The following is a 27,459-nucleotide window of genomic DNA, read 5'->3' as shown; positions in this document are numbered from 1 at the left end:
TAAAAGTGATATACTGCTGAAATCTTTTTATGATTATACTAAAAGTCAGTCTGACTCCTTGAAAGAACTCTTAAATGGTTACTGCTTCCTCAAATAAAAGCTACTTCACATGTGCACTCCTTAAAAATACACTGAATGAAGTTACTTCTAAGTGTCAGATTTGTACTTCTCACTGCCCTTCTGAGGCATTTGGAAAAGACATAGCTGAGAAAGAGGAAATTAATACATCAGGAAATAAGCTACAATAAATCAAAACGCAGCCAATGTAGTAATTTTTTTTTGTTGCTGCTATCATTAGATTGGGTGTAGTAAAGCAGAATTCATCAAACTTTCCAAACACAATGCAGAGTCTTCCAAATCAGAAAGTAACATTCAATTTGGTTTATTTGCATGAAACTAGTATCTTTAGCTGTGTTCTTCCACCCCTCCTCTCCTGAAATGATGGATGTTGAAGTTGAGATCCAGATACCTCAATCAACTTTAATAACCCCTCTTCAGTTCCAGAAGAAAGGAAATGGTTTGTAATACCCTAAAGTTCCTTAGATCCACTGATTATTTCTTTTCCTTGTGACTTCTGTCTGCGTGGACCAGCTCTAACCCAAAAGCTATGAGATTTGGTATAAAAGCAGTGCTGTACCCCTGTTAACAGGCCCTGCTGAAAGGAAGGGTATAGTCGCTCAGACTTCAACTAGCCAATTTATTGCAAACACAGTCTGAATGCTCATTTGCCTCACTCAACTAGATATTTTGATGCAAAGTTTCAGATACTTCTTCAGGTCACTTTGGCTTAGAAGGCTTAGATCAGAACACCAGGAAACACAAACAACATCATGGGCAGAGATGACATGTAGTACATAAACAATGGGCATTGCATTACAAATAAACCTCATAATTAATGGGTAATTAGATTTTAATTTGTTTGTTCAGTGAAAAAACACATTACGGACATATTATATATATTATATATTATAATATGCATATTATATGTCTATATATAATATAATACATTATATTATAATATAATTAGGCACTTTCTAAGGAAGAGAGTAAGACTGAGAAATATCATTGACGCTACTCTATCAATCCATAGTACACAAATGTTCATATACAAGGCTAGCCCCGTGCATTGCATAAATTGATATAGGATTGAGCTCATGTTGAGTCATATCATCAATAACCATGCCATACTATTTTCATTTTTGCCACCCCCACCTAAACGCAGACGAACAGTAGCTGGCAGAAGCAGTGTGAATCACTGCTTAAAATTCTCCCACCAAACTGACGGAGAGTCAATGTGATTTCCATGTTGTTGCTGGAATTCATTCCCTCTCTGGATACTGCAAGCCAACCCAACCAGGGATGACTCATCCTCAGGGCCTCATACTTCTGAAAGGCTTGGGTTTTGTTTTTGGAATGCACTAGATTACACCAAGAGTTTGTGATGCTCCAGCATGGGGGAAGAGGACATCCCTGACTCCTGCCTACAAAGACATTCCCACTCTGCACTCTGCAGTATTAACTGCATGCTCAATTTATTCTTCACTATCTAAGGAAAGCATTGACCATTCATTCCTTTGGCAAATGTTATCACCCTTTCATTTTGATTTTGCTTCTGAAACAACATTTTTTTGCTTGCACAGGAAAATAAACGAACAAATTGCCCTATCCTTCACTCATCCTTGTTTTCCCATTTACCCTTGTGGTAAAGAGATGTATGATGATCTATAAAGGAAAAAATCTGTGGGAGTCTCAGCTAAAATAGTGTCAGCACATCACTGGGTAAAGTAGAAATAGAAAAACCCAAAGAAGGGCAAAAATAAGACAAATACAAGAAAAGAAATATTCCACATAAGGAGAGAGTAGAAGCCAGTAGGACTGTTTTGTTTAGAAAAGATTTGATAGATCACATGGCAGTTCACACAAATTAATGTGTAGATTAAATAAGTCCACTTGGCTGATAGTAATTTTTCCCTTAATTCATATTAACTAAAATCGAACCCAGTATTTGTAGCATGACATATTGTAGAGCTATAAAATTTACTAACACCTACATTGTATTAATGAGCCAACAACCTAAATATGACTTTAAATTGGGCAAGAATTTCATATTTACAGAATACATCATGCTTCACATTTGAGGACTGAAACCAAATGTTTTCCTGATTGGAGTTAGGAAAAAAACATCATCACTGGTAGATTTCTGCATCGTCTGCTGTGGCTGATAGACAACTTCAGTTGAAGGCCCTGGGTTCTGGCAACTTTCAGCAAAGGCACTGGGAAAGCCTGTTGTTCTGATTATGTCAATTTCAATGATCCTATGTAAGATTACAAAAAGCGACCGAAAGAGGTAAAGAAAATGAAGAAATTCCTTGGTAATTATCTCACTTAAATCTATATAATATACCAGGAAAGACAGAAAGACATTATGGTTCTTAGCTTCAAGAATTTACTAAATGTGTACAAGAGGTATCTGAAGTTCTACCTGCTGAAGTTCAGCCTGCTCTTTAGCTGTCCAGAGATGTTTCACATACCTATTTCTACTGATTTTATCAGAAGTCCTGAGCTAGAATTTCTTAGAAGTTCGTCAGAAATGGCTTCATAAACCTATTTATTGATTTGGCTTCTCAGAAGTGGCTTGCATGATTTCCTTGACAGTCACATCTGAAATGAATTTCACCTTGTTTTCATCTTGGTCCGTGAGCCCAAAAATTAAAAGGCAAAAGGTATATTAGTCAGTACCATAGTATTTATTAAGACCATGTTTTTGTAGAAAGTCTTTGAAAAGGAAAATAGATGTCTATTGGGAAAATACGCTCAAAATACTTTGTTTGTCATATCTGGGCAACCTAGCTGTAATGATAAGGTGTGTGTTCATCCCTAGCTGCTGGGCTGGACTGTTATAAGGTCATGTATTGCAGAAGAAAAATTGAGCCTGTCTCACAGAAGACCTAGAGAAATGACTGAATCAGGACTGAATAAGGGAATGTCTCTCTTGCAAAATGGCAATATAAATGATATGGGGCTGACTAATAATATAGTTGGTTTCCACTAACTAACAGAATAACATGATGATCTACAGAACTGAATTCCAGACTCTGAGCTAAGATAATTTTTTTTTCTTATTTTCCATCTGAGTCAGAACAAAACCTGTGTTCAAGAGACCAAGTCTCATGCTTTTTGCTTCCCTATTTAATCTGAGATGCAGAAGATATTCCACAGGTCAGAAGCCTTGTAATGGTGGTTCAAACATGCTTCCAACTCATAATGGACTTATAATACAAATTATCTGTGGACAGTTTAACCAAGAAAATAAATATTTCTCATCAACAGAAAAACTGATTTAATTTAACTGGAAAATGATGAATCCAGGATGCATGTGAAAGCACAGTGCCATATGTGTCCTCAATTCACAGATTTTAAGGTTCCAGTTCTAAAAAACTGGACATCTGACTTAATAGGAGAATTAGACAGAAGCTCAGCCAGGCCAAATCTCGGGCCACCACTTTGTCCTATGTGTGTTTTTCTAACGCAGAGTATAGCCTGTTTCAAAACTTTCAATCTAGTGAATCATACCTCCCCTGTTTAAGTGTACCTACTTTTAAAACTAGATAGAATTTTTAGTTAACAGAGCACACTGTTGTGTCTGTAGTCAATCTCCCCTTTGTGTACTCAGAAGGGCTACCCTGAATCTGCTTATTACCTTGCCAAATCAATTCAGTTTAAGGATTATTCTTCCTGAAAATGCAATAGGCAATCTCTTCTCTTGAATATTTTGTTTAAAACATTAAGCTGCATGTACATCCTAGAAGAATTTGGACATGGGATCTGAGCTAAGATCTTAAGCAGTCTGAAGGAACAGATCAGTCTGCCGAATATGATATCCAGAAAAATGCAAGTTCTCATTTCAAAGGTAATACACACACACACATACATATATATGTATGTAAATCTGTATGACATATTTGCTGTGCAGGCCTAGACTCCTTGTGAAGTTGTTTTCCAGTATAGCAAATTAGAAAAACATGCCCAGAATTAAAGGTTACTTAATCGGGTTGAAGCAGTAACTTCAATTCCAGCAACTCCCTCCTACTATGTTACATCTGATAATGTACCCAAGTCCAAATATAAACTTAGTTCAAAAAGATGTTTGGTCCTTGAATGTAAAATGACACTTAGCTTACACAATTAGCCAGGTAATACATATCCTTCCAAGAGAAGCAATTTTTACCGCAGAATAATCTGCATTTTACTAATCTCTGATTGTTAAGTTTTAGTTGCTGAAACTTTTCCATATGGGTTTTTGAATACCACTGTCCTGTATTTAATTACCACAGAAGGATATTGATGAAGAGGTTGGAAATTTGGCCCAAGCCCTGTTCCACAGTTTGGACAGTTTGATGGAGATAGAGCCAATGAGCAGAACATTTCTGTCAATATGAGGCTGTGCCATTTCACGCACAAAAGCAGGGTAAAAGAGGAATAAACAGACCTACAGAAATAAAACACCCAATTATTTTTGAATTGTCCCTAAACTTCTAAAATAGCATGGTCATAAAGTAGCACTGAGTGAAGTGAAGCACTGGTTTGCTAACCTAAAGGACAGTCAAACAGGAATTGGTTGAGTAGTCCTTGTAATTGAGACCATTTTTACCAAGCTGTAAGATGCACGCCCAGAAATGCAAAGTGTACTTCCCAATTTTAAAGGCAAAACATGATACTGAGCAGAACCAAGGCAAGGGTAGGCAGCTTAGAGTGCAGAGGACGCAAGGAAGCTAACGTGGGTGGGAAAGCACATGTCGCTGCCTGGATGAGGAAGTGGTACACCACAGTTACTTCATAAGTGCAAGGGCTTTATAAACTAAATCTCCTAGGGACTGTTTCAAATAGACAAAGAATGACACGCAGCCCTGACAGGCTTTCAGTATTGTTTGAGAAGCCTGGTTGCCTTCTAAAAACACTAGACTGCTGCTTGTACTTTTTCCAAAAATGCGTGTTTTTAATCTCAACCTCTTCATATAAACAGTGGGAAGATGCACCATGTAGTAAACTCTGTTTTGTCTAGCATGAAATTAATGACTTCCTCAGTCTTACCTGACAATGGAAAACATATTCCGGTGTAGTTTTCTTGAACTTCATGTTCCATACCAAGGCTACCCCATCGGGCTCATGTGGAGCATCTTCATTATTGTTATAAGATGCAACCATCAACTCAGGGTACTGAAAGAAAAAGAAAATGCAAATTAAATAAGACGAATGATGAAGAACCTATGCAAAATCAGATGAGACAGAAATAATCTCCACTAAATGTGCAATATCTGGTTTTAATTATAATGCACACTAGTCCAATCATAGTATTCATCTTCATTTTGGTTTTCTATTTTGCTCATCCCTGACATCCTTAAAGCTGTTGCCCCTTGCTCTCTGTCAGTTAGTCTCAGATACCACAAAGGCAATGTTATTTTCTGCAGATAATTCTCAGAAAACTAGCAGGATATTCATAAAGGGAATGCAAAGCAAGGAAGAGGAAAAATCTGAAAGCTTGAGTAATTCTAACATATTTGTTTAACAATTTCTTCAGGGAAAAAATATTGTCTTAATTGATTTTGATAATAAAACCACTATGACCATAACGTTGACTTGCTTTTATTCTGAAATTCATTTTTTTCAGCATCCCTGAAACCTATTCTTTCTTATTTCATTATGGACTCTTCCTATTCACTTATGCATAGAATCAACTTGAAAGCTCTTCTTGATGATTCAAATAGCAAACAAAACATTTTTTTCACAGAAGCTCAATTTTGCAAGATGCTGAGGTCATCTTGTAAAGCACAGGGTGACCTCAAATTCCACTGACTCAGTAAGATTGATGCAATGAGCACTCTAAAATCAGATCCACATTTTCTTGTACATCCATTATCCACTGATGCATAGCAGTAGATATGCAGCACACATATGTATTTGCTCTGTTTATATATAGATATACATATATACATACACACATAATATCATATGTGAAAAATCAGATTTTCACATTCTGCTGATGACCTTGTATCGTTTCAAAACCCCATCAGAAGTAACAATTTGCCCACAAAGCATCAATTACTTTCTGCCTATACAACAGCACCCAGTTCTTCACTCTCACATGTTTGACACCAGGCATCTCTGGTAGCCTCTGTCCTTCCCTCTAACTAGTCAAAGTAAGGCAGTGGACCTTATGGCATGTCCAGAGAAAAGCACGTGGCTTCCGCAGAGCAATGAGCCAGCAGCCCAGGTTCTGCAGGACCCACACCCTCCTCTTGTAGACTAGGAATGCTTTCTCTCCAAATTTCTCAATGGTCTCTGCAAATCTCTGCTCTCAAAATCCATTTGGAAGAAATAATGCACACAGCTATAACTTTTGCCATCATCAGCTGCTCTTTCCCACTTTGTGTACACTTCCATGGACAATACATCATGGAACTGATGATTTTTCTATTCAAGCTCATTGTTCCAAATGAGCCTGGACTCACGTGTGGGAGAACCAGCAATGACACGTGGCCACCATGCCACCTCCTTCCCATTTTGAGGCGGCTCTGAGTGAGTTGTACCTACATCCTGGCAGAGCCTGACTGCTTGTAAGGGCAATTTAGCACCCAAATCACTTACATGGGATTTAGAGCATGCATCAGACCAAGTGCCTCATCTCCCTCCTCAGGAACTGAGGGAGACCTGAGGGTGTGTTAATTCCACACCTGAGACACCGTCTCTCTGGACGCAGTTGTGCCAGCCTGCCCTCCGCTGCTGTCATCCATCTCACTCTCCTCTTCTCTCTCTCTCTCTCCCGCGCCAGAGATTACAACCACTTCTGAACAGTGAGCTCAGCTTCTCCTTTGAACCTTTTCATCTCACATTGGTCCAGGTCCAAGTAAACAGTGTGTGCAGCAGGCTCTTCCCAGGGCATCTCGTTTTGGCTGAACAGGTTAGGTAATACCCATGTGAGCAGCTGAGCTGGCAGTGGTGAAGGGGCAGATATCTTGGCAGGCAGAAGCAATGAGGCCTTCCACCAGCACGACTGCAGCTAGCTAGGGTATGCGACCAGGTCTAAGCACCAGTTTAGAGGCACTTTGGGATTGGCTCATGCTCCTGGAAAGTTTAGCGAGCATGTTCTTGTTGGCAGCATGTCTGGCCATAAACAAACACTGACTCAAATCTTGCTGGTCTATACCTAAGTTTTGCAATCAGAGTTTATGCATCTGACTGGAAATAGAGTTTCAAGTTTACGCAGACACTGGGGTCATACCTAGCTGGGCAACACCATTATGAGGCTTTTTGATCCTTAAAAAAAACAGAGCTAAGTGCAGCACCCTAAATCCATGCTGGCATTGCACACTCACTGCTTCACTCAATCTACTTGCATTACATGATTTCAGTCCTCACCAGATGCCCAGCTGCCTTGTGACTGCAACTGAAAACAATGTGGAAATGCTGCTGTGGGAAATAGCACTCAAAGCTGCTGCCCGAGAGTCGAGAGACACAGCAATATCCCTGAGACTGTGGTTTTCTTGACTTCAGATGAGCTGAGTTGCTTCCTCATGGACAAAGCAAGGTGAACTCACTCTCACTCTGTGTTTACACTCAGCCTGTTGGGCCTTTCCCTTAGATCCTTAATGAAGCATCTAAGCTATTTTCCCTTTGCTCTGCAAAAGAATCCAGGGGCTAGTGGGTTAGCTTTAATGGTATGAATGATCCCACATGTTTGGGACTGTATTTTACATGTGACTGAGAAGAGAAGAACTTGTTTAATCAATGCATCAAGGTCCTTTGCTTGATTAAGCTTCTATTTGCCTCCAGGCTGTTTAGCAGCAACAGTTCTATCGAAGAAGATTGAGCAACGTGTTCTGCAGTTCCCATGATTATTCACATTATTCTTTGGCATACTGGACACTTCCATGTCCTGGAGCGTGGGTGAGAAGCGGAACTAGCGGTTAGGTGAAATACCTCCATCAGCTCCAGCTCCTGCTGCATGATACACCTTGAAGCAGGCAAGAGAGGAGGCAGTTCCCTCTTCCCAAACTAGCGTAGGGTGGCATGCAGAAGCCCCCCAGCACGGAGAAGCTGCCGGGGCAGAGGAGCTCCCACTGGGGTGCCAGGAGCTGAGCGTGAGGAGTTAACGGAGGGGAAGGCAGGAGGGGCCACCCTGGAACAAAGAGGTGGGAAGCAGAACATGCCTTCAAGCCCCAGGGGCTGAGCAATTAGATTTGGCAGTGCTCTTCTGAGGCAGCTTTTTTTCTTGCTGCCCTGGGAATACAGTAGGAACTGTCTGTTAGGAAAATATCAGATAAGAATTCCATGTAATTTCCAGCCCCTGAACAAGTGAACAACTTAAGATAAGTGTTTCCTCAGGCTTATATTTGATTTCTGTGGAAATCCATATGTGCTTAAAGGCCACCCACGTCACACCATCGCATACCTGTTGTTAAGCTGATATTTTGTATGAAAGCAAAGGGATAAATCCTTCATTTCACACGTGGGGCGCAAGCTGGATACTACAGGAAGCCTCTCTGCAGCTGGCTGCTGCGCACCGCAGCTGGTGGGACAGCCCGACCTGCACAGCCTACTGGAGATGCTCGGTGAGACCCTCCGACTCCTCCCTGCTGCCTGCCACTTCCTCCGTGCAGTCAGCTGCCACCCTACCTGAGAAGTACCTGAAGGGATGGAAGCAGCCCTGCTGCCATTTCAAGGGGAAGGAGAGAAGGATGGATGTGAGAGTCACTGCGCTCCTTATCCACTGCCTCTCTCCAGCCCGCGTACACCATTCATGTACTTGGCCCTAAACACATGCCGTCTCCACACGCAACACCTAACATGGTACAGAAAGAGCTTAGAAGCAGCTACTTCTAAGATTAGGCTAAGTAAAGCTTCTTCTTAGCACTAGGCTGAGCTACACCTATACCATCTTTGCTACCCACACCAGCCTGCATCGGGGCTCTGGACGCACCAGGACATGCCTAAGGCTGGGTCTGGGGCCAATGAGGCAGACTGGCTTGCATTCTCATTTTTCAAGCCTATATCCTCCTGGAGCAGTTTCGTTATATCTGTGTTGTGGACCTTGGAGCAGAGACTCCCTGGTTCCCTCCCCAGGGAAACCAGCTGCTTTGCTCCAGGCTGGAACCTAGGAACGGGGACGACGCAGAGAGGATGAGGGGGGCTGGAGTGAAAATGGGACTGAATGAATTTCACAGGACCCGTGATGATGTCTGTGCGTACTAATCCCAGCTCTCCAACGGAGTAACTAATCAACCTGGTTTCTGTGCTTTGCTGATGTGGCTGTATTGGTTTTGGGAAGCTTAAGCAGCTCTATCGTCGGTTTTATTTTGCAATATGACAATGCTTTGTGGTGCACAGAAACTGGATACGTTCCAGGCATGCTGCTTTTGCATGCCCCCTGGCCAGCTGCAGCCGCCTCTTCCATCACTTGAAGAGAGGACCCAGCATTTTTTGAAAGACCTCTTTTCAATCTTTTCAAGTTGAATAGATTTCACATTTTGAGTTTTAGTATATTAGAAAAATAAATTTTATTCCTCACTATTCTTATTTTTTAAGTATTATGATGTATAACTGTATTGAATTAATAGCTACATATTTAGTAAATGATTTTTAATTGGTTTAATTTTAAACCTTCTGTCCTAAAAATATTTCCATATGCTCAAGGTGTGGAGAGAGGAGGAAAAGTAAGGACCCTTTCATCCTAGTAGGTTTGTTAACCTATGGTTTTAATAAAACATCCTAGTTTTGAAGACCAAGTAACACATTAAAAAAAATATTTTAAAAATCAGTATTGGTCACTACTCTTCCTTACAGAGAAACCTGTGTTCACTCACTCAGGGCCCTGCTGTTAGCTAAAAAATAACATCATAGTCTGCAGAACAAAGGGCAAACTGAGGCTGGCCGTATTTTTTTAGGGAGAAGGGATATGGAAGGGATATGGAAACACATCTCCTGGCTTCACATCTTACCTGAAGAGACCAATCCATACAGGTGACAACACGATGCTTTGACCAGTGCTCATCATAAAACTGACGGTTAAAGGAAAGGTTGGCTCCTGCTTGAACATCTCTGTGTGGATTCAAACAAAGTGACACTTTTGAAGTACAAAATTCCACATTCCATTCAAATGCTGTGAAAAGCAATGCAAAAGTTTCTGACTACTACTTCTCAAATCTCTGCCCAGCCTGGGGACGTCTGCCACCTTGATTTAATTGCTTTCACTGTCTGTTTCACAAAACCCCATTTCTTAATTTCTCACTGCCTTCCTGACTCTTCTGATTCACCCTGGGCCACCTCTGCCACCTTTATCTCTCAGGACTGAATCTGGCCCTGGCATTCATCTCCTCCTTTTTCTGAATCTTCACCTCCAAGCTGTAACCAAATCTCTGTTATTTTTGATTCCTGAAATATTAAAGTTACAGCACCTCCTCCCAGCGATGGAGACGGTGGATGCCTTCTGGCACCAGTAGGATGGGCTGAAGCTCAGCTCTGGTCCAACACTGCCACACTGGTGCACTTAACCGGTCACGGAGGTGATGCTCTAGAGTAACCTCCAGTAAGCAACTTCAGTGCAAGGTGGCTACTGATTTACCGTGAGGCTTCAGTGGATATACAGCTACTGAAATCTAAATACTTTCCCTCTTACTAACAAGTTTTGCCTCTTATACTCCCCTATCAACTGCTGAATACACAACCTGCCATCTCTTGTCTTACGTGTTTAGACTGCAAACACTTTGGGAGATCACCATGTTCATCCAAACAATGCATAGCACAGTGGGATCCATTACAGACCTGAGGCAGTAGTAGAATATAAACAACAGCAATTTGAATTTGTAAAAATATCATGATACAAGCACACTGGAACATACACATGGACATCTACATATACATGTGTATGCACACATTTATCTATTTCAATTATTAATGTTTTTCTTCAGAATTTGAAATTTTATCCCCAAAAAATGAAATAAAAAATTAAACCACCTGCATAATGTGTCAAAAAAAACCAACCCCAGAGTGCTATTGCATGAGGCTATTTTACAAAACAAATTAGGCTAACAAAGCGACCCAGGTCTTCATGGAGAGGTTTTAAACTTTTCTTAACTATAAAAATGTTTAGTTTAGTTTTAAAATTAAGGCTTCCTGGCATTGGAATTCTTTTCATAAAGGTTATTTTACAAAAACAAACAAACCCCAAACTGACCCATCTTTCTCTTCTACATCTCTGCCACTGTAGTCAAAGAAGATGTCTGAATCTTCAGCCAAAGCTCTCTCAATTACACGTATTGTCCGGTCAAAAAATATGAGGAATTCTTCTGAATGGAGAACTTGCTGTTTTTCTTCTTCTGTCAGTTCTCTAGGAGGAGCTTGGAAAATGAAAAGATGTAATTAAGAGTATGACATTTCACCCCTTTCCCAATGAATCAACATCTTCAGTGGGTTTCTTTTGACATGAAAGCTTGCTGTAGCAATGTCAGGACAAAAATCAAAGCTTTACTCTTAAAATCATGACTAAGAAATTTTTAGTATGTCTAAACATACTCCTGTATATTCCCAGAATGTAGCATTTACATAGAAGAGATCCTATATCTTATATATTTATTATTCTGAAATGGAAAATACTTAAACCTCCCCAAATTAAATAAACTCTGTGTTCCTATTTCAGGAAATGGCTCTGACTGACGTTTGGGCAATACCTAACTCGAAAAAGCAGAACACTTATGTAACAGGGGACCTGTCAGAGGAGCCAAAGATAAAATAATCTTCTTAACTTATACTACAGTTCTTTGTGTTAAAAGGGCTCACATAATCTCTCCTTTCACTCCTTCCCATTTCTCCTTGCTGTCACTGACAAATTCTGTCTTTGCTTTAGAGCTTTTGTGAAGCAATGAAGTAAATAACCAAAGATAGTCTCTGAGGCAGCAAAATCGAAAGCAACTGATCAAACATCAGTTTCTTTAAGGCAGTTCTGTTCCTTGCAGAGGAATCCTAAGAGCCAGCGCAACAAATGCCACAAAGCTGCCCTGGGTGGGGGTAGGAGCTGTCTCAGGCACCAGTCAGAATAGCCTGGCCCCCACAAGATGAAGTTGCTTCTTTAGGCGTATGCAGAGATGCTAAACTTTTATTTCTAAACCAGTATTTCCAGTATGGCACTTCATTTGAAAAATACTATCTTTGCAGAATGCACCAATGCTACGTCTCCATCAGTTTAATGACCTGTTGGTAAATTTCAACTCAAACGTGAGCATCATAGGGAAAGGAAATTGGGGTGCTGCTCTTGGTACGGTGCAAAATCCTGTTCTCAATTACACTAGCAGAGTCATACTGATACTGTGGCAATGCTGTATATCAATTATGCCTTTTCCCACACATGCTTTTAAACCACCATTTTAGTTTTATTTCAGAATTACTTTTACATTAAAAAAATGCTGTTAGTATCTTCACAGTTACACCAAGCCAATCATGCAACTAGCTTAAATTCCCAGCGTGAAAATCTCAGTTGACATCACAGAAATTATGGTAAAAGAGAATTTTGTTCCAAATTTATAATTAGGTACACAAACAACACATCATAAACAGATTTATTGCAAAATTACAGAGACAAGTAGTTACAGTTTAACTCTTTGTCGATCAAAGGTCTCCTGCATTTGGCTTTACACTACAGATTTGGGGTGTTTACTTGTGAAAATAACCTTGCAGGTCTCTCTAGGCCATATTGGGTTAAAACACCAGCAGCCAAAGAAGATAATTCAGCACAATGTCTCAGAGAACACCTAGTATAAATCAACATTTAACTCCAAGCCCTGTCATCCATATCTTCATGTTTAATTGAGTGACACAGTTTAATATTGCTGTTTGAAATTATCTTCCAGTTGCTGTGTCATGCCACGCAGCTACCTTCAGCTATCAGGGAGATGCTGCCCTTGCTCACTGTCTGATGTTCCAGTGGTTCACACTAGATTCGTGGGCTCTGGTACCCAAGCACGACACAATTGAATGGACTGACATGGTCAGTGTTACTGCACTACTCAGCAACCCCAAGTTTCAGTGTAATTGCTTTCTGAGCCCTCCCTGGGGTTGGGAGAGGCCGTTATCACCACATTTAGGTTTGCCACAACTGGTCAAAGCACTTGCTCTGAAAGACAAAATCTCTGCACTACACCTGGGCTAAATATAGAAGATAGGAAACACATGAAATGTGGAGGAGAAATTTGGCCCTCAGGAGACAAAGCACCTAAGAAGTTAGAAACTTTAGCCTTTGATGATCTCCTATGGCCTTGGCCCTATGCCTCCTACCACCAGGTTAGTGATCCCTGTGGAGCTCCACACATGCAGAGAATACCTATGTCCCCCGGCACAGTCCCCCTGAGTAGCAGTGCAACAATTATCAAGGCAGGAGCGCAATTTGCTTCTAAGTGCTTTAGACAGAAGCAAAGCATGTGAAAAAAAAGAATGACTAGCAAAAAGTACAGGCTGACCTATTGCAGCATCCATTGCTGAATAGTAATTGGCACTAAGGAACTCATCTGGCAAGGAAGCCTGTAATGAGGCAATATCCCACTGTCACCACTAAAGCGTCGCTTTCCGAGAATCAAAGACAACAAGCATGACAATGCAGCAAAATGGCATAAAAGGGGAGAAAATAACTGCAAAGGCAACTGGAAAACTCATTTTGAGCTGCTCCAAATGGTAAAAATTATTTGCTAAATCAAATCCTCTCTACAACTTGGAAATATAAATTTATTACTCGGCCATTTGCCGACTATAGCTGGCAAAGAAAATACAACCAAAAATCAATAGAAAGGGAAAAGGCAAAAAAATAAACAGCTTGGGAGCTGTCGAGTGTTCACAAGCAACGGAGACACACATGATTGCAGTTCTACCTCAGCAAAAATCTCCCTTGCAGTTAGCAATGATCTGTGGGAGGCCAGCAGTCTATTAAATCCTCTTCAGCATCAGAAACACCTTGGCTAAAGTTTGTAGGGCATAAATCAGCTTACCTCATCCATCTGACTGACACACCAGATGCCCCCTGGTGATATTAAGCTTCATATTTTAACCTTATTTTCTTCTTTCATTCGGCTGCCTCTGAAGTTTTATTTGAGGCAACCTCTTCTTATAAGAATGTTAACATCATTACTTTTTCCAAGTGTAAAACATTGCTGTAACTACTGCAAATACATGAAGTATGAGCAAAAAAAAGCCCAAACCAGGCAGGGTTGTTCTTTCAAATATGAAGATATTCTAACCATTTATCTTTCAGAGCCACTTCCATTTTCCCCTTGTTCCTTCTCTCTGGCTGTCCATTACCTCGAATAAAATAAAAAGAATGTATGTAATTTTCTGCAATTTTTCTTCCTATCCAGGAGCTTACAGTTACTTTGATCTCAGCTTTCAAGAGACACAGGCTCTCTTCAAGGAAAACTCTGAGAAATCTAAGTAGCTGATCAAAGTATTTTTTGTTTTGTTTTGTCAGAGACCTATGTGATGTGACAATATCTTCAGAAATTCCCTGTAAGAATACAGCATTTGCCTTCAAGTATTTGCTCTCCCTGGTGTAAAGACCAAACAGACCACATCTAACCTTCCATGTCTAACAAAGCCCAACGCAACGCTTAGCTTACCAGTACTAAAAGTTACGTGCTTATTGCCTGGAGTGCGATGAAAGCTCCTGCAACAGAAGACTCGCCTTAGCTCTTGTTTCTATACCGTACCTTCATAATGAACTATTGTGCCTGTTCTCTTCTTCTCGCTGGGGCAGCTGAACCCATCTGCGGCCCTGCACAGCTCATGGCAGGAGGGCCCATGGCGCAGCCGCCAAATTCCGCCTAACAGGGCACTGGGCATCCCGCCTTTCCACGGACTCACTGAAACGTTGACGGGATCTCATACTCATGAGCAGAAGGTTGTCCAAGTGGCTCTGGGGTTATGAGGCCAACAACGTGTTCTAATGGATAATATTGTACAAAATAAAATGGAATTTACGTTTCAAATTAAAACACTGTGCAGTTACATATGCACAGAGGACACCGCAGGGGAAGAAAATGCGAGGCATATCCATAATGAAAGACATTGTGCACTTGTGCGTGAGCAAAAGGTCTAGAGTATGTAAAAAAAATTGAACGTGACATGAAAACAACAGATTCGTTCAACGCTTATTTCTGAAAAATAAGAGCATTTTCTTATCTCACGTGATTTAACACGATCCTCAGAAATACCATATTTCACATCAGGTCCTTTGGCCACATATTTCTTTGGACAAAACAGAAAAAAAATTGATATTAAAACATTTCCTTGGATCTTTAGGAACTAAGACAAAAAATGCTGCAGACTGTTCTTATCTGGCAAAAGCAGGTTTGTAGTAAATATAATATAAATAGTTGTGACAACAGTGCAGGATCAAATTCACAAATTAAATATTTAAATACCAGGATTCGAGTCCTCTCCAAAGGGAGCCAAAAATACATTAAAAAAACAAAACAAAACAAGAAAACACAACAGAAAAAAAGACCCACATGTAAATAAGTATAACAGAATATAAAAAATATTCTCCTGGAACCTCAGCAATTGTAAAAACCTGACAAAAGAAATGAAGTGCATTAAGGGAAAAAAAAAAAACAGAAAAAAGAACAGAAAGAGTAAGTGAATGAAAGAAAGGGTGAACTAATAAAAACAGTAAAGCAGGAAGCAGCCTTGTTATGAGCCCAGAGATATAACAAGAGACAGAAGGAGATTAGGAAAACCCGTTTAAGAGTTGTATTATGTCTTTCAGCATGTATTTAAACCCATGTAAACTGTAGATGTGCTGACGACCGAGGATGGTAGAAATTTACAGCGTGAGAACTGCAAGGTGCTAAGCAGCTCTCAGCAGCTTTTAGTCCTTGTCTGCCCATAGCCCGTGGGGCTCTTGTTTTCCTTGTGCTTCTCACTTTCATGTCAGGTTTGATACGTGCCACATCATGGTTTGATATATGTAGTATCTTGGTTGCGTTGGGTTTAAAATGCAAGCCCCTGCGTGGTGTAATTGCCGAATGTATAAAGGGAGATTTTGAGGTGCATTTAGGGAATTTTTGGTTCCAAAGTAGCAGGGTCCAGAGCCTTAAATTGGAAGCCAGGCAGGGCTGTTCCCATTGATGGTGCTTGACCAGGGGCTGTGCTGAGCCCCATCCCTGAGCGCACCTGAGACGGGCTGTCAGGACAGGTTGGCACAGCCGAGCTGCGCTGTTGGCAGCAGTGAAACCGTGGTGTTACATGCTATTAAAAATCTCAAAGAGATCACGGGGGCAAAGCCGGTAACCTCATCCTGCTTCTCCGATACTGATGCCCGAGCTGGCAAGAGCTGAGCCGTCTGCCCCTCCACAACCGGCTGCAGGGACACTCGAGCCCCACGCACAGCGCCAGTGCAAGAGGGAGGCCCAGCAGCACTTTAAAGCGGCAGATCTCAGCCTCCTCCATCCCAGCCTTTCATGCAAGTTTCTGTGGATATACCCACAGCTTCAGATAAACGTAGGTTGAGGCCCACTTTCAAGACCCAGCCCGTCCCGCCGTTCATGTGGTTTCTACTGACACAAAGAGGCGCCTTAGGTGGAGCTCCAGAGCTCTCTGGCTGTGGAAAGCCCCAGCCCACTTGATGCCAGAGGTTGGGACGAGTCTCTTGTTTACGTGGTCAGGTGAGGCTGGGAACAAGGAGAGCCCAATCCAGTTCAACAGCAGGTATCCCACACATGGCTCTTCCAAGGACAGTGGGGAGACCACATGCCCAAGATATGGGTGTCAACAGGCAGCCCCGTGGAAGAAACACAAAGGGATCACAAGGCTTCATATGCTTCACATGGTCAACAAGCCAGGTCTTCACCTCCTGCTCCAGAAACACTATGGGGGTCTTGAGCCACTCCTCTGCCCTTAGCACCTCCATGGCATCGCAGTGCTGTGAAAGGCGTTGTGCCAGAGAGGCTGCCCTACCACAGATGCGCCGTGTGTCTCGCCGGGACGCTGGGGCAGGTCCAGGACTGGGTCAGACCCTGCAAACAGCCGTGACTGCTGAACAATCCCACCAAACCCCGCAGAGCAACTCTAGGGTGTGCAGGGGGAAGACGAGGATATTAAGCATGCAATAAATGTCTGTAGAATTAAATTGTACTACCTATAAACCACAGAGAAAAAAAAATATCACATTTCCTCTTAAAATGCCATTATAAAAATAGAGCACTCCTGTCCTGTTGGCTTGGGGAGAGGGAGACTGAAAAGACTGGAGCCAAGCTTTATTTTTCATTCTGACCTGTTTCTGAGTTATATTCATGAAAAAATTGTCTGTCTTTCTGTCCCCGGACTTCTCTCTCCCAGGGTTTTTTTATTTCCTACACTCCCATAACTCAAAAAAGGCCACACTGATTTTTTTTTAATCTGTTAAAAAATGTGCTCCCTGAGCTGAAACCAAATTTCAGCCCAGAGCAAATTTTTACGGCTGGGTTATAAATCCCTGAAAAACAGGATTCATAATGGAAGTGCTGACACAGCCTTAACTACTATATAGCAGTGTGAATGGCGCCACTATAATATCTATTAGAGATTCTTTAAAAAGTTTGCAAAATATTGTCTTGCCTTGCAGAGAAAAAGAAGCCAGGGTACTTAATGCCAACATAAACATGCTTTTAACCCATTATGTGCTAATTTGCAGAAAAGCTATTAATTCTGAGTAGGCACACCGAGTGCAGCACCGACAGGAAATGTTCTTCTAAACTCCTGTTTGACTTGTAACATGGTTTTAATCACTTCCATGAAACACAAACAATGCCTTCAAACTCTGAATGTTGCTCAGAACATGAGAAGGGTGATTACAACAGAGAGGAAAATGGTATTTCGTTGGTGAAAGGGCTACAGCCAACAGGGAGAGAATGACACCAAACGCTAAAAATGGGACTCCGTTCCCTGTCAATGTGGGGATGACTGCTTCATTCGATTCACAGCATTTAATGTCAGTCATCAGCATGCCACTATTTTATCCATCACAACACGTACTGCAGGTCAAGTTCACTTTCTATCAGGCAATGAGCATGTTTTCTTCTTCCTTGAACCCAGTCAAGTGTTAGCACCTGACAAAGCCGGTCCTGCTGAAACAAGCCATGCCTTGCTTTTACAGTTGCTGTGCCTGAGACTAGTGCTAAACCAGCCCAGTGATCTACCGTTCCTGGGGGGTCTGCTAGGCAGGGAAGGGGAGCACTGCCCTGAGACTAAAACACAACAAAGAAATAAAAGATGTTGGCAGTGGTGCTTTGTTAGCAAAGTACATAAAAGGCTAACTTGAAAGCCTACGAAAAAGTGAAATAAATCAGTTCAGGAATGTATTTAGATTTTTCCTTCTTCTCTTCATGCAGGAGTTTGTGCTTTCTCCCCGGGTATAAGCACTAGTGTTACTTTCATGTGGTAATAAATAATTGTGGGATCAGCTGTAAGTTGAATAAGGGATGCCCATCAACTCAGGACAGTGCGTAAGTGCAGTGATATTGTTTTTTTATGGCTTCCTGTTGTCATCAATAAAAGAGATACTATGTTAGGTCCAGTGACTGCTAAAGCCCATACGTGAGTTGACCCCACAGCTTTGGGAGGAAGGGTAATTGTCAGGAAAAAGTAAGTTTTTCTATGCTGCCATGTTTCTTGTCCATGTCTTCAGTTCTGCCTTTGCAAACTTTTGTGTGATACCTGTTCCTGCTGTCACCACTCCTCCCACTGCTCCTGCTGCTCCCCTCCGCCTGCCCACAGCACCGGTGGCTGGAGGCAGTAGGAGAAGCAGAAGGATGAGGAGCGGGAGGAGTGAGTTCCCCCTCCATGTTTCTACAGGGGCCAAATGAGCAATAGACACCGCAAGATTTACGGCATGGGTGATTTCTATGATGCTCTTAAGAGGGAAGAAAGATCAATTTATAATAAAACCAGCATGGCTGGTACTGCATCTCACTTCAGTGCATGAGGATAGCAAATGTGGGCACTACGCATCAAACTCAGGTTTTTTGGACACTAATGTAAATCATGCCAGGCTCCCCTGGCTGAGAAAAAAGCATCCACTGCTATATTCACAGTTGATGATTTCATGCGCTTATCTATGACATGACTTCACGTTTTTCCCGTAGTGAGATTATCTTGTGAAAAAACAAAGCCAAAGTCACAGAATCACCCTGAAAACGATCACCAGAGCAAGAAGTGACTTAGGCCCTACCTGAGAAAGCAAGTTACCTTTCAAGGGAGTTAACAGCGTTGCAAGTAGTCCTAGCAATACAGAGCTAAGAAATGCTGGAGAAGAAACTCATTTCCTCTCATACTGGAGCTGCTGATGTTTCAGCTCTTTTCCCCGGCTCCACACAGGGGTGAGCATTCACTGTTCGAGGTGATACACCACGGCTGGATTAGCCCGGCTTCAGCTTTGACATTGAGATCCCTGGGGGCAGCTCCTACAAAAAGTTTTGATTTTGACAGTCAACATTTTCCAGTGAAATGGCTTTCTGCCAGAGGACTCCTGACCACCACTGGGTTTAAGTTTGCCACTGTCAAGCAGGCAGACAGTTCCAGGCTCTAAGTACCTTTGAAGACCAACAAACTTCTTGGAGCCACTGGAATGCCTGGCATTTGTATTTTAAAACTTTCATGTAAGCAGGCTATTTGAGCCAGAGGACATGTAAGCACCAGTCCTGGAATCCAAGAATCTCTACTTTGTTCCTGAATTATGAGGACATGTTGCTTCTTCTAAACAGCTGAAGTCTTGTGCCTTTCACAAGGTTCTCAGAGCTACCAGCTGGGTCGCTGAGATACAACTTTCGGCTTTTATGCCACTTGTGATTCTGAATCAAAAAAACCTGGTGACTGTTTCAATTTCACAGTGTTCTCAATAATGGAAACTACCCATGAGAATAACTACCTGCAGGACTCAGTCCTTTAAAGGTATAACAAAATCCTTTTCATTTTTTAAAGTACCTTCTTTCACTTCCTGCTTATGGTCTTGATTTTCCGTCTCCAAGTCATCCTGTGCTTTTGGCTCCACCATCTCTTCATCATCTTCATCCTCTAAAAAAAAGGAAGAAAAAGATTTGTGAGATTCTCCTCTTTAAGGGGGATGGAAATTGTGTATCTTCTTTATGATTATAAACTGGTAGTAAACACAGGTAAAGCCAAGTACACAATACATGGAAACAGCTACATTTATACTCAGAGTGACAGGCTCAGACATTTCCCCCAGACTGCAAGATAATCTGCTAATTCAGGGCACCTGCCACTTCTGCTCCCTGTAGCAACTTTCCATCTCAGATGTCAGCTGAATATCTCCCTGACCTCAAAGATGACTTCTTGGATGGCATAAGAACAGATGCAACATGTTTCAGCCTGGCAGCTATTCCACAGTTGGGACACCTGCTATCCAGACACCTCATTTCCAATTCAATTCTCACCAGATTAATTTGTCTTTTGACCTACAGGAAGGGGTTAAATAGAAATCTGACCTCAGGTCAGATGCCACTAGCAAGCAAACAAGCATGGTACAGTTCTGAAAAGTCATCACCATCAAATGGGGGAACGTAGCAACCAAAAGTGGCATTTGGAGCTTAAGAACCATTCTTGCATTAATACGAATTTAATGAACACTAAAATTTGACACATGTCAGTTACTACTGCCAGATGTTTTAATGACCTTTCCTGACCTATGCAAATGCCTCTCTTCCTTCCCCTCTCTCCCCATGCTCACATGTTCTCATTTTATTCAGGAGGGCAAACCATTCATTCCTTTCCTTGATGTCTGTTTGAACTTACAAGGGTTCTGATTGTCCAGACCAAAACAGAATACAGCAGAGCTAGAAAGACAGTGATGCACCAAAATGGCTCAAAGCCTACTTAACCCTCATTATTTGTTCCCAGCTACAGCAATATGATTCATTCTCCAGTGCCCAGGGCTGGCACCCAACCACTCACACTCATAGAATCATAGAATGGTTAGAGCTGGAAGGGACCTCAAAGATCATCTCGTTCCAATCCCCCTGCCATGGGCAGGGAAACCCTCCACTACACCAGGTTGCCCAAAGCCTCATCCCACCTGGCCTTGAACACTTCCAGGGATGGGGCATCTACAACTTCTCTGGGCAACCTGTTCCAGTGCTTCACCACCCTCTGAGTGAAAAATTTCTTCCTTATATCTAATCTAAATCTCCCCTCTTTCATTTTAAATCCTTCATGAGAAGATAGGGACGCTCAGCTTTCTAGATTCAGTGAACTACAAAGACTGAAAACAGAGCCGGCCCTAAAGGAGCGAGTTACAGTAATTAGAATGAGCAAATCTGTGGGCTATGCAGGAATTATTCTGGAGTGATTCTGGAGCTTGATGTACCATCAAGGCACAGCAGGCACCACTGGTGCCCTGGGTTGGTCCATCATGTGAGAGAAGGCATGTTGGCCTGGCCCTGGGGCATTCAGCTGTCAGCAAAACTGCTGCAGCTCCTTCTGAGCAATTTGCATGTCATGACATAGTTCCTCGCGACATGGCACTTCTCCAGGCACACTCCCTGCTCTAACACTGCCATGTTAACATAGCCTGGGGCAAGTGGTAACATGTCACACTTCTTCAATGGCTCAGCTACTGGCACCTTTTCCTGCGCAGGCTGCCTGCAATCAGCCCTGGCTTCTTGGGGAAATGATGGTGCTGACAAGTCGCATTCAACCAACAGTAACACACAGCTGTATTTTGTTTTCAATAACATAATAAGCATCATACTATCCCCACCATGTTGCCTACTCTAGGACTTCTTCCCCCAGAAGCCTGCAGAGCGCATGTTCCTAGCTGGAGACATCTTGGCTGGAGAGCACGGCTTAGCCACATACCGTAAGGAAGTGTTTCAGCATGGACAGATACGTTTTTCGCTCTTGGGAAAAAGAGGAAATCTTGGCATAAAATCTGCCATCGCTCCCCTTACCATTAGAAACTGCAGCGAGGAGAATGGGGAAAGCTCGGCTCCCCAGCTGTCAGGGAGGAGGGATAACCACATGCTCCCCAGGCTGAGAAGCAAGGAGGAATACAGCACAGATAGGGAGGCATTTCCAGAATAGAAAGCACTGCTACTGAATGCCACCTCTTTATCAGGGATTTTTCAAACTGTGAGAGGAAACAGCCACTTGGAGTGGGGTAAAGGCAGGGTATTCATGATGCCTCCCTTCGATGCCTCGCTTGGCAATTACGTTTCCCTAGGTACCCTATATCAGAGGGCTATAGAGGAGAGCTTTTAGAGATTAAGCCAGGGCGTTTCAGTTCAGCAGAGTAAACACATCGGTCAGTCCACTGGCTGAAAGGTAGATAACATCCAACGCAGTCAGCAGAGTCAGTGAGAAAAGCTCACCTGCTGTAGACACATAGGAGGGGGAAAACAAGGTCCTGCTGCCATTGGTCTGCGGCACTAGGGGAGATGGGGATGTATGAAAGAGAGAGGCACTCCCAGTTTCAAAGAACAGATGAGAGGTGTGAGGAGATCCTGAGAAGAGTGACCGGAGCAGCAGCGAGCGAATACTCTGCTAACCTCAGGTACGTATGCACGCACAGATAGGATCACAACGGTGTACAGATATATGCACACAGACACACTTACGGTAGATACCTAATGAAGCCAACTCCCACAAGAGTTCCGTGAGTCTTGTATTACAAGTTTTCATTCCCTAGAGCACCAGATCTTGGAGCCAGCTGTTTACATATGGATTTCAGCTTCCATTTTTAACCTGTTTCCAACCTGTCTGCTTATGCAGGGAAGTTTCGAAAGGGTTTGAAAAAACTTGCAGGAAGCAAACCAAAAATAAACCAGTATTTAATTGAAAATCTTGGGATTTTTAAGGCAGTATGCTATGCTTTTTAATGCCTCACTTGTAATTTGGTACTGAATAGGGACAATGTAGCAAATGTAGAACTTGAGATTTAGTAGCAGGTTTTCAGACCAAAGGGAAGCAAATTTATCCCTGTCCCCTAGAAGTCCTTAACACTCCAGATTTTGGGTGTATCAAACTGTTTGCCTGCCTATTGTCTGTTCCTGCTTCCAAAGCAGAGAAGGAATGAATGACTGAGGCACAGCTGGAGCAGGGGGCATGTACTGATACTTCAGCACCAATTAAGGTAGATCTTCTTTACTTCCCTTCCTTCCTCTTCTGGGAGCAATCAAACCCAAGTTTCCCTAGATTTCTCTAGATTTAATTGCAGCAGGAGAAATAAGTAAAGGTTATTAAACACATGCCATGCCTTTTTCCCAAGAGCACGCACATCAGTAAATTAGCTTTACTGGAAAGGCCGCGTGAGAGTTTTTAGCAGGTTAGGCACAGTTCAGATGTCCTTATTTATTTACAGAGAAATGTATATGCATACTCAGAGAAACTCAGCTAAAAGAATGATACAGTTGTGAGCCAAATGAGAAAGTGTTAGTAAATGCCAGAATTTGGATTGCCTGGGCACGATTAGCTCCTTCCCCCTTCCCCCGCGTAGGCATGATGACATCATTCTGGAATTTCCTCCCTCTTGAGTGCTTGACCTCATTTTCTGGGTGCTCTACAAGAGACACCTGGGGCCTGAAACGAAGAAGTGCTGAAGTCAACTGGGTCTGTGATTTGAGTGGAGAAAGCGCGAGGGAAATGCTACGCATGCGAAAGCTCCCATGTCTCTCACTTTTCGCTTTCCTTGAAAGTTGTCATTCTGACATTTTTGCCCTTTCTTGCCCCATGCTTCAGTGCTTATGCATGATGGCAATAATATCGTGAAGATAATAGTATTCTGCACAGATGGGTTGCAGAGATATGTTCATCAGGATTCAGGACATATTAAGATGCTGTCATGGGAGCACCAGAGAAACAAAAGCTTGAAAGGGGATTAACATTTTCTGTGTTCAGTGTAACACTTGGACCATGTGCATTAACATGAGATCTAAGGCTAGAACACTAAACTGAAGAAGATAAAAACCAGAAGGATTAAAAAACTGACTCCTCATTGACTGGCAGAAACAAGAATCTGTTAAGAAAAAACCCCCTACATGTTATCGTAATTAAAACTGTATCATCATACATATTCAAAAGGGCTAATTACGGATGCCCCGGAAGCCTGCATTCTGGAATATCCAATGTTGCTTGGCTTTGCAACCTGAATGTTTTTTTCTTTTTTTTCTTTCTTTTCTTATTGTGCACTATTTAATGCCAATGTATGCATACTTACACATGTTCATAGTACATACATTTGCTATTGTGCCTAAAGTATGGTTATACATTTGTACATTTGACTGTGCACATACACATACATAATGGGAAATGTTTTGGCATTTGTTTTCCTGTGGTTTACTTACATGTGAGAAAGATAACATTTATGGTATATTTATTGGAGAATCTATGAGTGTCTACATGGTTATTTGTTTTCACGTATGCCTGCTCAGAATGGATGTGCCATCGCAGTAATTGTCCAGGGAGATGAATACAAATAGCCTTCCCCTATTTAAGAGCATATCTGACATTGGGTTTAGAAAAACAACTTTTTAACCACTTACATCACAGTAGTAGGAGTCTTCTAGTTACATTTGGCAAACAAGAGTTGCTACCAGCACCAGTAGTGTTACACCCTGTTCAGAAGATCTAAATCAGAGCCCAGATGTCTATGAAAGGAACCACATGAAAAAGAGCTAGCTGTGTAACATTTCTCCTTTGTAGATCTCAAAAGACTTTGTAAGGAGGCCAGTTTTATTATGCCCATTTACCACGCAGAAGCTGACAGATAGACCCACTCAATGTAGATCACTCAGCAGACCAGCAGCTGAGTGAAGCATATAGGGCTGACTTCAGAGTTTCAGGCTAGAGTCCTGCCCACTAAGTCCACCCTGCCTTTCACTGTAAATAAACAATTCCTCAATGGAGATGATCATTAAATGCTTAGGTTAAAGATGTTTATCTGCTGAAGCTGGTGGAGCCATACGTGGAATTAATATAGAGTAAGATAGCTGAACCCAATACCGTTTCTTTTGAACTCAGAGCTTGACGACTCGCCAGGCTCTAGGAGGTGGCCAATCAATCCTAACAGTGCTTTGTTTAACATGATGAAGTAAAAGCAGAGCAATTGTTCTCAGCTTGTACTTAGCTTTGAACACTCCTGCTTCTGTTCCAGACCAGAAGTGGTCTTGTCTGTCTCAAAGCTTGCCTGTTTTTTCCAGCTATAGAAGTTGTTCTAATAAAAAAGTATGACCTCTCCCTACAAACCTGTTTCTGTTTAATCTGTGTGTAAATGACTCATTTTCGAATGCTGCCCAACTACTAGCTCCGATGAGGCTGCTCTAAGCCTTGTCCTCCACAAGGATGGATCACCACTTTGCAATCACAATAAATGGAGGGGGAAGCCCTGTAAACATGTGGCTAAGCCCCTGGCACCTGCAGAAGAAATATCCAGATGTGTTGAATTGGATCAAATGTTCAGAGAGAGCACTGATGATCTCAGACAGTCAGACCTCACACTTCTACAGAGCTGGACTATTTATTACCTACTTGGCCTTTCCAGGGTTTTAAATCACTGTATGTATTTTTACAGTGTATAAAAACATACTGGGCACATTCAGGACAAACTAGAATACAATAATTACATCCAAGAGGACTGCACATGACACTGGCTTAGGGTTTTAATTCTTGAGATGAATACTGTTTTGCTTGGGTCAACAATTTCTTTGTTGGTTGTCTGAATTTGGATTGATTGCCAGTTTCAGGCAGTTAGCACTGGTACTGCTCAAATAGTTTAGAAAACAGCTAATTTTTTTAAGGATTTATGTAATTATAGGCCTCTGCTCTGCTAATATATGTGCCACCAGTTAAAGAGCAGGCAGCACCTTGTGCATTCGTCTTGGGTGGAGGATTTACACCTCCTCAGACCTGCACCTCTGAGAATAGCTAAGAAGTTGCAGCTTCTGTGTATTATTTTAAGTATTGACAGCTATACTGAATTAGACTGACAGCTCTGGTTTTAATTCTGGGTAGGTACAAACAATCCCTTTATTAAAGACTTATCTTTAAAATAGCAATTTCGTTAGCATCACAATTATATATTTTATTGCCTCAGTCATGGATATATGAGAACCCAGTGGGTTATTATATGGGATTTTATATCAGCATTGACATTCCTTCAGTGCATGAGAAGGATCAGCCGTGCGTACGACACATTCAATAAAATCCAGTGTCTTCACAAGAAGCAGACTTGATATTTGCAACTGTGAACTAACAGAAAGCATTGCATCACTTCCACATTTACAACCGTTCAAATTAATTTTGCTGTTTTTTTAATGAAAGAATGACAAACTGTGCAAGGACAAATGCATTGTGTTTATATTGACATAAGCCTGGATGAAACAAGTTGAATATTGTTAGCATTATCCTGAGAAGGAGTTAAAACAGTGTCTCCTTTTCGAATACATTCTTTCCATCACTAGCAAAATACGCAACAAGCAAGGAAACACATACTTTTTCAAATAAGACCTCTTGACATTTCACATTTTTTAAAATCTATGATTTGCAATCTGGCTGAATGACCTATTTTTCATATAATGTCATTTTTTGAAATATGTCCAGTTTTTCACTTTCATCTTTTGACTGCCCTTTGAAGCAAGAAGAGAATTAATTCATCAGTGGATTTTGTTTGCAGAGTGGGATGTGAGACTGGACGTACATTGGGTACATGTTAGTCATCCCAGATGGAAATATTCTCGCATGCGGGCTCTTCTTGGCAATAGGCAGCTGCCTCCTAAAATGTATTTCAGTTAGCCAAAGCAGGGAAGACTACTTACTGCTGAATACTGAAAAAACAGAGGTGAACAAATCTTGGCCTAAGCTCTGTGCAACAGGCAATAAATTTCAGATGAGAATTTAATGTGAGTCTGAGCTTGCAAGCACATTTGCATGCAAGAATCATATGCATGCAAAGGATCTCTGCCCCCTTCCCAGAAAGATACTCAAATATGCATTGCAGGAACATTAAAAAGTTCCAGGTCATCCTTCTGGAGTTCCCCATCTCTGATACAGCACATTCCCAACACATCATCTTGTCCTTATGAACGAGTACAGAGAAGTTGTGCTTTCTAACGGCTGTCAGATGAAAAGCGAACATTAGGAAAAGAAAGGGTAAAATTGGATGAATGAATGCCTGGAACTATCATATGGCCACAGCACCTAAAGGACTTGAACAGAACCATGTGTCATTCTTCCTTCACCTTCCATCTATACTGTTTTTAATAATCTGAAAAAAATGGTCTGTCTGTGTCTTCTTTGACTGCAGTTCTATAAGAGCAAGAAGAAATGACAGCACTAGAAGAGCAGACTGCCTAGCATCTTCAAACTCCCTTGATTTTTCTTTGTCTTAAAGTGCAGTGTCACTCTTGTAAGAGAGGCTTGACATATTGATAAAATGCAGGC

At 41.8% G+C, this 27,459-nt stretch overlaps 1 protein-coding gene across 4 annotated transcripts in view; it reads right to left on the bottom strand.

The window, feature by feature from the left end:
- Positions 1–27,459, bottom strand: part of DYNC1I1 (dynein cytoplasmic 1 intermediate chain 1) — a 177,262-nt gene that overhangs the window by 68,643 nt on the left and 81,160 nt on the right. For all 4 annotated transcript variants that reach the window (XM_086614292.1, XM_086614294.1, XM_086614293.1 and 1 more), the window contains 4 exons: positions 19,993–20,082; positions 11,231–11,393; positions 9,996–10,095; positions 5,092–5,217 (listed from right to left, as the gene is read on the bottom strand). In XM_086614292.1, the coding sequence (XP_086470418.1) occupies positions 5,092–5,217; positions 9,996–10,095; positions 11,231–11,393; positions 19,993–20,082 (479 nt within the window). The remainder of the gene's footprint in view (positions 1–5,091; positions 5,218–9,995; positions 10,096–11,230; positions 11,394–19,992; positions 20,083–27,459) is intronic.

This window comes from Tauraco erythrolophus, chromosome 7 (genome assembly GCF_009769465.1).
Source record: "Tauraco erythrolophus isolate bTauEry1 chromosome 7, bTauEry1.pri, whole genome shotgun sequence".
Lineage (NCBI taxonomy): Eukaryota > Metazoa > Chordata > Aves > Musophagiformes > Musophagidae > Tauraco > Tauraco erythrolophus.
Note: the sequence above shows the minus strand (reverse complement) of the source record. Positions and strands in the feature narration are given on the sequence as shown.